Source organism: Phragmites australis, chromosome 24, assembly GCF_958298935.1.
Source record: "Phragmites australis chromosome 24, lpPhrAust1.1, whole genome shotgun sequence".
NCBI classification, from domain to species: domain Eukaryota; kingdom Viridiplantae; phylum Streptophyta; class Magnoliopsida; order Poales; family Poaceae; genus Phragmites; species Phragmites australis.
Window position 1 is genome coordinate 10,027,481 of NC_084944.1, and position 12,672 is coordinate 10,040,152.

At 42.6% G+C, this 12,672-nt stretch overlaps 1 protein-coding gene across 1 annotated transcript; it reads right to left on the reverse strand.

Annotated features, from left to right (window-relative positions):
• Window positions 1–2,059: 2,059 nt before the first annotated feature.
• LOC133907941 (protein BIG GRAIN 1-like) lies at window positions 2,060–3,323 on the reverse strand. The gene has a single exon (XM_062350070.1). The coding sequence runs from the start codon at window positions 3,165–3,167 to the stop codon at window positions 2,148–2,150; it is 1,020 nt and encodes a 339-aa protein (XP_062206054.1). The 5' UTR covers window positions 3,168–3,323; the 3' UTR covers window positions 2,060–2,147.
• Between the last annotated feature and the right edge of the window lie 9,349 nt (window positions 3,324–12,672).

Consider the following 12,672-nt stretch of genomic DNA (forward strand, 5'->3'; position numbering starts at 1 on the left):
AATTTCTAAAGTAATCAGTGTAATCACTGCTTATGGTTGCGGACCTGATAAAAGGTTTTAGACTTTTAGTTGCATTGCAGACCTTAGTTTATTTCTTTAAGCTCTAGCTGTTATTTCCTTGATCGGTTTTGTTGCGATCTGAATCTGGTAGTGTTATGCGCCAGAATTACTGTTTACCAGCGGATACGGTATACATATGTTACTGTAGCTTGTATATAAAAGAGGGTGTAATATTATTATAATCAAGTAAGAGAAATCAATCTATTTTCAATCCTTGTCTTTTAAACTTCTTCTAATATTTATCTCTTCAATTTATAATCTAATTTCTTCCTTAACAACTGATATAGTTCGACTATCTGGTGAATGTTTACCTAACAGGTAGTAAGATGGTTATCATATTTGACTAGTTCATGGTCATATTGTTGACTTGCTCGGGTTGTTTCACCCTTGTTTGATTTATTTGTGTGAGGGTAAGTTGCTTGAATGTTACATGCACGCAAGTACTTCAAAGTACGTTTCGTGCCATTCCCAGCAGCAACACAAATAGCTACAAAGAAGGTGTTTAGTGTTGATCACCATGAGTCAAATGTACTTATATGAATTAAATGTATGCGTGCTTTATGTAGAGCCAACCGGAACCGGTTCCTCTGCAGTAACTGCAGAGGGCAGTAGGGTCACTGCCGCGTAGGCCCAGACGCGATGGGGCCTACGCGGCAGTGACCCTACTGCCCTCTGCAGTTACTGCAGGCGAGTCCTGTCGGAGCCAACCGAACAGCCTAACTATTGTATGAGTTCCTATTGTGGATGTCTACTTGGCTTATAGACAAGCTTATTGAACTTGCTCTTAGGGCATTGATATTCACCTCTAATACTATGTTTCAATTTCCGAGGTCCAATATTACATGCTACATTGGAAAGGGTCTGAAGTTGAGTGATAGTAATATTTTGGTTTCGGCAATTTTCCAGCAATCTTGGTGACTCCTATATTTAAAAATAAAAATGTTCACAGTCACAATAAAATCACGTGAAACATGTCCATGTGGCAAGGCATCAAAAATGCCTTGGAGTTAGAGCCGGGGGGGGGGGGGCTCTGTTTGAATCCCTAAAGTGCATAATTCTTTTTTTTTCATTTCTTTCGATACGGTAGGTTTGCAGTGGCACCTTCTGATGGTGTGTTTTTAGTGGCATTTTACAAAAGCGATGGCTTTACATTGACGTATATTTAAATTTAGAACCATCCAGTTGTCTGATTAAAGAATTAGATCCTCAAAATTTATCGAATTTCTACTTAGTTGGATTAGGATCAAACGGTCCAAATCGTTCCCTGCCTAAATAATAAGCACCATCGGTCTCCTTTAACACCCAACATCCTCAAACTCAACTGCACTTCGCCTTCCCAAAGCCTCGCTGTCGCCATCCTCAGCGCTAGCGCAGCCCAGCGACCACTTCCCTCTTTCACCCCTAGTGCCCTCCCTTCAACTCCGATCTTCGCTGCCACCCATCCCTTGCCCGTTCATCTTCCACCTCTTCGGCGCCCCCACCTCCACCGCCACACGATCGGCTCCGATGGCACCAGCGCCACCGGATCTGCCGCCCTCAACCGCCACCGCTGCTAACCAATATGACCACAACGCCCCTGTCACCATCCCTACCCAACCGACGGTCCTCCACCACCCGTGACGCCTCGCTACCCTGCCTTGTGACTGCCTCCACCGCCAGTCCAGCGACCTCGAAGGCCACAAAAATACCCTCCAAATCCCGAATCTCTAACCCTAACCTAAAATCCTAACTTTACTGCAGCTAATGGAATTCGCTGAAGTTTGTTGGAGGTGAAAGAGGAGTCTAGCATGAGTCTTGTCACCGTTTGCAAGGTTAGAAATTCAACCGATTATACCTAAAATCTGTCATTAGATATCTAGCACATTTCTTTAAATTTCCCTAGATCAATACCATATTATTATCCATTATAGCGAAAAGACCAAGGAACCACCTAAGACCTAACATTTTATTTTCGTGAAACAACTAAACAAGCGAAAATTATCTACAAATTCAAACCTCCTGAAATCCTGAAAAAGAAATGCCATACAAAAAGAGTACTACCGATTGTATGAGACTATTTTACAGTTACCCCATTTACCTATTCCAAATTAAACAACCCTTCTATAACTCTGGCCAAGGCTGCCATACCCGAACGGACGCCGCCGGCCAATGTCGTGACGGAGCCCAACCCCGGTCGTCCCGTACACCGGTAGCTCGTCCCCGCACGCGCCACCACGACATCCCCCGCCGTTCACCGGAGCAATGGCCGCGAGGTTTTCGAGCTCGAACAAGTCGGAGCTCGCGTCGCTGCTCTCCTCGCCGCCGTCGCTGTCGCGCCCGACTTTGACCTTGGCCGGCCGGAGCAGCACCTCCTTCACCTCCACCTCCACCACCGGAACTTGCCTGCAACCTGCGGCAGCGGCGGCCACGGCCACCTCACCGTCGATGTCCAGGAACCGCACGGTCCTGCTCCGGCTCCGGCTCGCCCGCGCCCGCGCCCGCGCCGACGGCGGCGTCTTAGCGTGGCAGGGCATGGTGCTTGACGGCGCCGTCGAGCACGCGAGCTCCTCCTCCGCCGGAGCCAGGTGCTGCCTCGCCGAGTGCCGCTTGCCGGAGAAGATGGCGCTGAGCAGGCTAGCGATCCGCGCGCCGGGGGAGGCCGGCCTGCGGCAGCCGCGGGCGGAGGCCGCGGCCGGCTTCCTCGCCCTCCTCGCCTTCTCCGTCGCCGGCTGCTGTTGCTTCTCCAAGGGAGGCGCCGCTGCCACTCCGCCGCCGCCAGAGGTGCGGATGGGGCGGAGGCGGCGGAGGGAGTACTCGACCTCCGACGATGAGAAGTACCCGCGGCCGGTGCAGTCGTCCCCGGATGCCCCCGGCGCCGGTGCCGCGCGCGCCGCCCTGTGGCTGGCGGCCAAGGAGGGCTTGTAGTAGTAGTACCAATGCAGGGCCGCTTCCCTCTGCTTCTTGGCCTCGGCCGCGTCGCGTTCGGTGGCCGTGTTCACCGCCGTCGTTCCTACGCCACCGGGCTGCTCGTCCATGGAGTCGCAGATGGCGTCGAGCAGCGAGGACGAGAAGGACGGCTGGCCGGCCCGCCGCCTTGGCCTCGCCGGCTCCGGCGCCCACCTCTCCATTGTTCGCGCGCAGTGGAGCAGAGCAGAGCCGCGTGCGGTGCGAGGCAATGATGATATAGCCGAGCTAGCTAGCGGTGGAGGGGGCAGGGGAGCTAGCTAGAAAGCCAAGGGTAGCAAACAATGGCGGGCGCGCGTGTGAGGCGGGGGGAGTGGAGTGGAGTGCGGGCGTGCGGGGCGAGGGGGATCTCGCTGTCTGGCTGTCCCTGTCTGTCCTTGAAGCTCCTCTGCTTCGATTCCTTCCTGCTGCCGTCTCTCTTTCTGGACCACCCTTTCCCTTTTGCTTTGTCGGCGCTAGCACTAGGAACGTGCCTCTTGCTTGTCACTGCTGCCCCCTTGGTTCACCATTCTAGGCAAACAGTTCAGTTTCAGGGTGAAAATTCGTGTGTTCCAACAAGACATTGTCATTTTACGCGGTCCTCATAGAAAGATACGGACCAGTTCATGGGTGGTGAAATGAAGGATTGAGGTCAGGGGTTCCGCACCTTCCAACATGGTACAACGTACGCCGCAAGAAAGCGAAGAAGAGGAAAAAGCGGATTTACAAGAAAGACACGAGCATATATATATCCAATATAAGTCTTGACGAATTTCATTCGAACCAGAACAGTTAGACTATGGCTAGGTTTCTCTTTACGGCCCGTATTCTCGTTGGTCGTGAAAGGATTATTTTACCTTCAGCACTCCAACGGTTATCCTTCACTGTTTCCGTCACGAAGAGATTTCTAAGGTCATTCCCTTCAGGACGAGATTCTCTCTCCTTTTCCTTCACGATTCCTCTCGAAGGGAAGCTGTTGGAGATAATGAGAAAATAAAAGGAATGGGAACAGAGAAGGGAATCGAGAAGGAAACGAAATGAAGAAAATATGATTAGAGATGATTTTAGTAATATAAACTCTAGTCACATAAAGAGGCTTCCGGTGCTTCATCTATACTTATAAAATACATGATAGTAGATCCGATCGATATACATTATTTACGCGAGTTGATCAAATAGTTATCGTGCAAAGTTAGATCTATTTTCTTATTCTAAAAATACATTAAATCTCTCATTATTTATCTTCCATACCTAAACGTCCAATATTTATCTTCTATACATTTTAAAAGTACATTCAATCTCCTATTATTTGCTTTTTGTACCTAGATGTCTAATATTTGTCTCCCATAGATTCACCGCTGGGTTTCTCCAAAGAGTACGCCGTCTCATGCACTCCGCCTACATCGCTAGATTTCTAGAGAGGGTGCGTCATCTCCCGCACTTCATCTACAATACCGGTTTTCCAGAGAGAGTGTGTCGCCGTCCGCACGTCGCTTCCACCGTCGTCTACCACAGAGGTCGTCTCTGTCATACTATTTTTACGTTAAGGTAGTATACGAGAATTATTTGTATCCTCTCATAAAATTGGTCACCATCTTGAGTCTCCTCACAGTATTACTACGAACGGCCAACTCTAAACGATACGGTCTCTCTATTCTTCTATTTAGGTACTCATCATTCTTCTTCATCTGAAATTATATGATCATAATGTGAATTTTGTGCATGCAAATATTTCTTTTTTATGTTATATTCTTTTACTTTTTCGAATTGCTATATCCTAAATTGATCCACATGTGTAAAACACGATTACAGTAGCTAGTGTGAAAAAAGTACCGGAAATATGAAGAGATGCGTTTCTTAGTAGAGTACAAAATAACGTATCACCAAAACGTCGAGACTATCGGCGAAATACTGAATTGACAACAATAGATTAAAAAAAAAGAACATTTCGTAATTCACATATGTGTCTACCTCTTTTAAAGTCCTTATATAAGTAATCTAAAGACCTAAAAGTGAAATAGTGTTTCCTTTGCCTTTCTCCGAAATTCTCATCTCCTCTCGCAGCCCCCTTCAAAACGATCATCTTTGTCGGCATAGCTTTCTTTGAAGAGCCGTCTCACTCATGAGCCATCTCTGCTAGCTTCTATGTAGATGGCTAAAGCCCTTGTTGGATTGTGGAGCATCTCATGAGAAAAGCGTTCCAATGTAGCATCATCAGCTGCTCTATGTTGCTTTTGTGCACGTGTCATGTAGCACAGGAGAACACAAGACTTAAAAGGAAAGCAAAGATATACTAAAAAGACCTATGGCACGAGATCCCTTATTAATCTTTGTCTTACGAGGAGGATTAGGACATATTTAATCTATGTACTAATCTACGTACTATGGCACACATGGAGTAGCGGCTAGAATGCTAATTCATTTGTTTACAGCATTAGCAACTACACAGATATTTTATATACATGAAATCAATTCAGGATATAGCAATTTGAAGAAATAAAATAATATAGCATAACAAAAGAGAAATTTACATACACAATAATTGCATCTAGGTGGTCGTATGACATAGAGATGAATGGTGTTGAGGAGATGGTTGTCATCGATCAATGGAGGCGGTTGGCGTTGATGAGTTGGGTGTGAGCCGATGAGTGGAGGTAGCCGACACCCATCTGTGAAGGTGATTGGCACATGACTAGAGTTGAGATTATCGCATGTCGATCCATGTAGACGGTAGTAGGGATCAGAGACTATGACTATATTTTAAAAATAGATCAAGAGAAGGAAAGAGAGCATAATTATTGGAGATCTTATCATAGTTTTGAAAGAGAGGAAAAAAAGACACACCATTGATTGACATTGATATTTCATTATATGATGATCATTTATCTTGATTGAAGTTCTAGAAATATAGTGATAAAAGAAAAGAGACTTGTAGCAAAAATAGTCCTATTAGACTATGATTGTGATTTTTATGATTAATTGCAACATACTTATTTGGACAAACATGTTTATCAAAAATATATATTAGTAAGTCTCATGGATATAATACATTAAGAAGCCACCGTAGTCAAGACAAAGTTTAGTTAAATTGGAGAAGTCATAAGAAAAATATACTCACCGGATGGTCTAGTGTCAAATGGGCAGAAGTAGTAGAATATTGTTGACAAAGGAGATAATACAGATGGCTTCACCGGATGATCCGGTGATCACCAGAGGATCACACTAGACTAATTCTTGCAGAGAAGAATCCAAGCATAGAAGAACAAAAATCAACTCACCGGAAGGTTCGGTGCCTATGTTGAACACACCGGATGCTTCATATCGGAGTATTTCCAGCAGAAACGTTTTCAAGAATTGAAAATAGAATAATACCTCACCAGATAGTCCGGTGATCAATGTTGTGAGAACCGGAGGCTCACACCAAAGCATTTAATAGAGTGTGTGATCAGAAGATTAATACACCGGACAGTTGAACAGTGAAGAAGTTAGCTCGGTCAGACTCAAGTATACACAACAGATAGTCCGGTGATGGAGATAAAATATATGTCATACAATCAGGTGTTCAGAAGTGATTCTAAGTGAGTTTTAATAGCTAGTTTCTGAGGTTGTACACATCGGATGATCTGTTACTTGAACTACTGTTGTCACCAGATCATCTGTTGTTCACAGTAAAATTAAGATGTTAGAGCAATGACTAATTGATAAGTTTGAGGCTATACATACCTAGCCACTCAGCCATTTGAAGGTGCTAGATCCTAGAGAATCTCATATACACTTGAAAAGATATTCAAGCCATCAAAGTTCTTAAAGAGTTTATCCAAGGTAATTAAGCACACCATTAGAGAGTGATTATTGGTTATAGGCTTAGTAATAAGTGTTGTTAGGTGCTGAAATCTAGAGAGTGGATCAAAGAGTGATCCAAACATATACCGAGAGGTACGTCAATGCCTAGGAGTCTTTGTGACTTATCAGTAACTTGTTAACCCTCCAACTTGGTGTGGAGAGGCGGCAAGAAGATTGTGCAGGGACGCGGAGGCCCTTGTCTTTGTGACTAAAGCTCAAAAGTGAAGACGACGCACAAGTGATCGAAAGAGAGATGAATAGTGAGACCTTACCTTGGTGGCTTGGTAGCTCATCGTGCTTGAGGCCTTATCTTGGTGACTTAGTAGCTCAAGAGTCGTGACCGGATGAGACTTGGCGACTGAGAGTATATCCTTTGTAGAGCTCTAACATGGACTAGGGGTGGCTAGTGTGCCACCGATACCACGGGATAAAAATCTTTTATGCTGAGTTTGTCTCTCTATCTTACTTAAGTTTCCATATTTACATACTTGTAATTTACGTTGCTAGAGTAGGTTGTAATCTTCTTGAGCGGTAGGGTAGACACACTAGATAAACTTATAGCATATTTAAATAGAATTTATGATAGGTTTATATTGTAAAGTTTTTGAAGACATTAGTTTCTAAGTGTCTTAATTCACACTCCTCTTAGGACGTCACCGATTCGTATCAAAGCCTCGTGCTCCTGATAGGTTTAACCGCCTAAAGTTGTGACGTCCGAGATTGGGATGAATACCCATAGCGCTCCATATTTCAATGGCACTAATTTCCCTCGATAAAAATTCTAATGACTTGTAATTTGCAAGCTAAATGTTTAGATGTTTGGAGAATCATTGAGGAAGGGATGAGACAACGCTTCACAAACAAAGAAAGATAATTAAATGCATTGGCAAAGAATATCATTTTATCATCTAGATGTGTTGATGTATTTAATCATGTTTATTCTCTCACCAATGCACATGATATTTGGAATAGTCTCATTGAAATACATAAAGGCGCAAGGATATGCACAATGAGTAATATTATGTGCTTGTTACTAAGCTCAATAGCATCAAGCAATTTTTCCACAAAAGTGCTATTGACATGTACCCACGTTTAAATATTCTTGTCAATGAGATCAATGGACTAGGTTTGGCACAAATTAAAGATGCTTAAGTGGTGAGAAGAATACTTCAAACTCTTCCTCCAAAATACAAGTTGATTATCTCCATCAACTACAACAATCACGACATGAGCAAGATAACTCCAAGCCAAGTTCTAGAAAAGATCACTGCCTATGAGATGACCATGAACATAGAGGTTGAAACTTTAACCTTATCTAATGCCAAGAATCTTGCTTTCACAAGCAAGTAAGTTCAATTCCAACACATGAAGGCAAAGATGAGGAGACAAGAGCAAGAGTCAAGCTCAAGCGAAGATGATAGTGATCAAGATGAAGAGAGCTAAGAAGATGATGATCAAAGCACATCAAGCGATGAAAAATTGATCCCAAGATGACTAAGCTCATGTTACAAGTAGAGAAGAATATCAAGAGGATCAATACCAGGATTGATCATCCAATCTCCTTAAAAGAGTTGGTCAAAATAATTGATCATATCATAAAAGATAAGAAGACTAAGAACAAGAAGGAGACAAGAGGAAGAAGCAAATCATTTACAAGTATAGGAAGATGGGTAAGTGAAGATGAAGATTCAAGCTTAAGGGATGAGAGCCTCACCATCTACTCCTCCAAGAGAAGCTCTTTCTCAAGGTCATCATCATGCAAGTCGTCATTGCGTAAGTCATCTCACAAGTACCTTATGATCAAATGTATGGATAGCGATGTAAGTGATGATGAATCCGATGAGAATTTCCCATCTCAAGAAGAACTTCTTCATTTGATCAATAATCAATAAAGGGCTCTTAAGAAATAATTAAAAGAGCTTAAGAAATTTAATACACTTAATGACATTAATGCTACATTTATTTCTAATTATGAATAATTATTGAGCAAATTTAATTTGCTAAATAAGGAGCATGAAGAACTTAATACTACATTTAAGTGCATTGAATCTCAAACTAAGGATCATTTGAAGCAATCTACTTCTCTTTTTAATTTTAAATCTAAGGTAGATATTTTCACTTCTTGTGATGATTTGATTGATTTATCTAGCTCACCATTTTGCAATAAGACATGCATTGGGAATGTTGTTATAGAACCATCTAATAAACTCATTGTGCAAGAGAATTGTAAGCTCAAGTAAGAAGTGGAGAAGCTCAAGGACTGGGCAAGATTAAAAGTCAAGAACCATGTTCAATCTCTTCAAGATCACCATGCTATCATAGTGAAGAAGCTTATGGAGGGGTCCACTATGATATGCTTCAAGTGCCATCAAGAAAGTCATAAGTCCCTTCAATGTAAGCAAGTCAAGATAGAGATCAAGGAGAAGAAGAAGATCATGAACCTCTCCAATAAGTCCTTCAATATCTACACCAAGTCCAACTACAAGACTAAGACTAAGAGCAATCGCTACAAGCTCAAGAAGAAGAACAATGACAAAATGATTGTACAAATAGTTGGGATAAAGGACCGAGGGTGGAATCAACCTATTTAGGTGCCAAGAAAGTTATCAAGGAGTGATCCAATCATGTACCGAAAGGTACGCCAGCACCTTGGAGTCTTTGTGACTTGCCGATAACTTGTTGACCCTCCGACTTGGTGTGGAGTGGCGGCAAGAAGATTGTGCGGGGACGCGGAGGCTCTTATTTTTATGACTAAAGCTCCAAAATAAAGACAACACATAAGTGACCGGAAGAGATGTTAGTAGTAAGACCTCGCTTTGGTGCCTTAGTAGCTCATTGTGCTTGAGGCATTATCTTGGTGACTTGGTAGCTCAAGAGCCATGACCGGAAGAGACTTAGCGGCCAGGAGCATATCCTTTGTGGAGCTCTAATATGGACTAGGGGTGACTTGTGTGCTACCGATACCACTGGATAAAATTCCCCTGTGCTGAGTTTGTCTCTCTACCTTATTTACATTCCCGCATTTACATACTTGTAATTTATCTTACTAGAGTATGTTGCAATCCTCTTGAGCGGTAGAGTAGGCATACTAGATAAATTTAGAGCATATTTAGATAGAATTTGAGATAGGTTTATCTTATAAAGTTTTTGCAGCAATTAGTTTCTAAGTGTCCTAATTCACCTATCCCCCTCTTAAGACATCATCGATCCTCACAAAAGCACACTGCAATCAAGGAAGATGATCAAGGACGACGCGTGGGAAGTAGGTTGATTGTTAATCAGTTAATTAACTGTGACTTTCCATATTATAGGAAAGGGGAGGAGATGGGGGACATAGGAGATGGGGGACCAATTTTAATTATAGACCGTTTGATCGTGTAAGATATACAGTGAAGATCGTTTGAATCTATCACAACTCATCTATTTTATAGGAGTATAGATATAGATGATTTGTTCCTATTTACTGGATTAGTGTAATCACTTGAAAGCTGACATATAAAACAGTAGAGGTGTAATCAGATCGGATACGAACGGATATCGCCGATCCTATATCCTATCTCATATATTTTTTTTCATTGGAATCAGAACTGGACACGGATAGTGTCGAATACAGATACAGATGCGGATAGTTTCGGTCATAAATACAAATCTAATATGTGACAAGTCAGATGCAGGCAATGTTGATTACGAATATTTATTTGGATATTGAGTAAAAACAACAACCATATATATCATATATGTTATGATTATTCATCCATTTCACGTACCTAAAACCTAACTACATTAGAGGTCTAACAAGCAAATCAGCAATATACTGCTATGGAAGAAGTTATGTTAGAGCGAAATCGGATAAGTTACGAGTGTCTACAAGCTTCTATTAATTATTTGAATGTATTAATAATTTCAAATGAAAAAAGTGTCAACTACAAACTTGTAGATCTTATCGAGAGCTATAATTTTTATATAAAGATTGTCTCCATCGACTCCGTATGAAAAAATTACAAACTCTGAAAGATATGCTCGTATGTTATTAGATAGTCTTCGAATATATCTATTTTATTCTCGGATATCTGATATTCGACGAATATCTAGCTCCCAACATCTAATATAACTATCTAAGATTCGATCTGATATTCAAGTTTTTTTTTAAATATTGAAGATCGATTAGTATCTAAATGGTTCGGACGATCGAGTGGGCTGAAAAAATCCGGTCCGTTTTGACCCTATAAAACAGCAATAATCATACATGTGAGGATCAACTCTGCAGGCCTCTGAACATAAGATGTGCACAAATAAAAAATTGTTATCCGTCATATCCTGAGTAGGATCCAACCTAAGATGTATAAATAAGGCCCGCACGGATTATTCTCTAATTCCTCACCATGGTACCAAAAAGTTTGACCCTTTTTTTTTCTAAAGAAAGGAAACGGGAAAAACCCGACCGTATCCGTAAAAGCGGTGGGATTAGTACCATTCCGACATAGATCAAACCAACATGATATATTCCACACCACGGTCGACCTCTTTGAAGGGAAAGGAAAAGAGATTTTGGAGGAATATAGTTGCACCGAATTTTCGCCGATCCCATTGTTCCAAAGGGCCTAAAGTAACGTATATTTGTGTGTCCGCGTGCAAGGGTTTTTCCTTCTTGCGCTACGAATTATTGGTGCATGTCGCGCTAACGAGAGACGACGGAGATGGAGAGAGGCGCATCCTGCAGTGGGTACGCCCTTGGTGGGTTTCACGCCGGCGATCGAGTGGCCATCGAGTGGAGGCGGCCATTAGGGGAGCCACCCAAAGGATATGGCAGGGAGGGCCGGCCACTCACCCCCCATGTTCGCCTGGAAATGACCGGTCTATATGATGGTTATTGCATGAAGCGTTCCACCTCTCTCGAGGCCGCACGATTGTATTTATATAGGCCGGCAAAGGGACGGCAACCGGTACATGCATGGACGAGTTACACGAGATCACGTTGGTCACATTCAAATACAATTCTATCTGCTAGAAGCTATTGACCTAACGTGTTTATCTCTGGACAACACAGTCCAAGCTGGTTACAATAGAAGTTCTATCTCTAACAGTCTAGCCATGCATTGCTTTGGTGTAGAGCTAAGCCGGAACAAGGGTACGACGTAGGCACGGGCCGATCCGACATGGACAGCAAGATTGGGTTGGTAGCATCCAATCTGTACGTCTGGATCGGTTGATCGGTGGAGCTGATTCGCAGAGCGTGCACACTGTTGTCGCGTCGATCCGGAGATTTAGCTCTCGGTGTCTGTTAATTATTCCCGGAAGGGGTAAGGGAACTGTTTGATGGAGACGGCGCCACTGTGCGTGCAACCCCTCTCTCTCCGATTTCCTGAGACCACAGGAGTTCTATTATTGTTTTTTTAAATATGGAATTTTACCATCGAATGGATTCGTCTCGATCTCTTAAAAGATTTGATTCTATCTCTTAGAATTTTTGACACTATATATATATATATATATAATAGAACCCCTCATTATAAAGATAGATAAATAAATGATAGATAGTATTTTCCCTATATTGTGTCTCCTTTTGCAATTGTTTTCTCGAGAGATCACTGGACTACATTTGGTACCGGTGGTTTCTCAACACATTATCAGAATGAAGCTAGCGAAACAAATCTGCACTGCATCGACATCATCGTCAAACGGGCATGGCCTAGCCTATATATCCTACGCGGCATGAATTTTTCCACGACATCAAAACTACGGTTTGTTGGTTCTACCATGAATAGGCTACTATTTTTGATCTATTCTATATACAGTAGATCGATTCTCTATCATTGCTCCACCGGCCCGAAGCTGATCTGTCCACCG

Bases quoted from the DNA above. Each gene is read 5' to 3' on its own strand.
- LOC133907941 (XM_062350070.1), bottom strand. From the start codon at position 3,167: ATGGAGAGGTGGGCGCCGGAGCCGGCGAGGCCAAGGCGGCGGGCCGGC.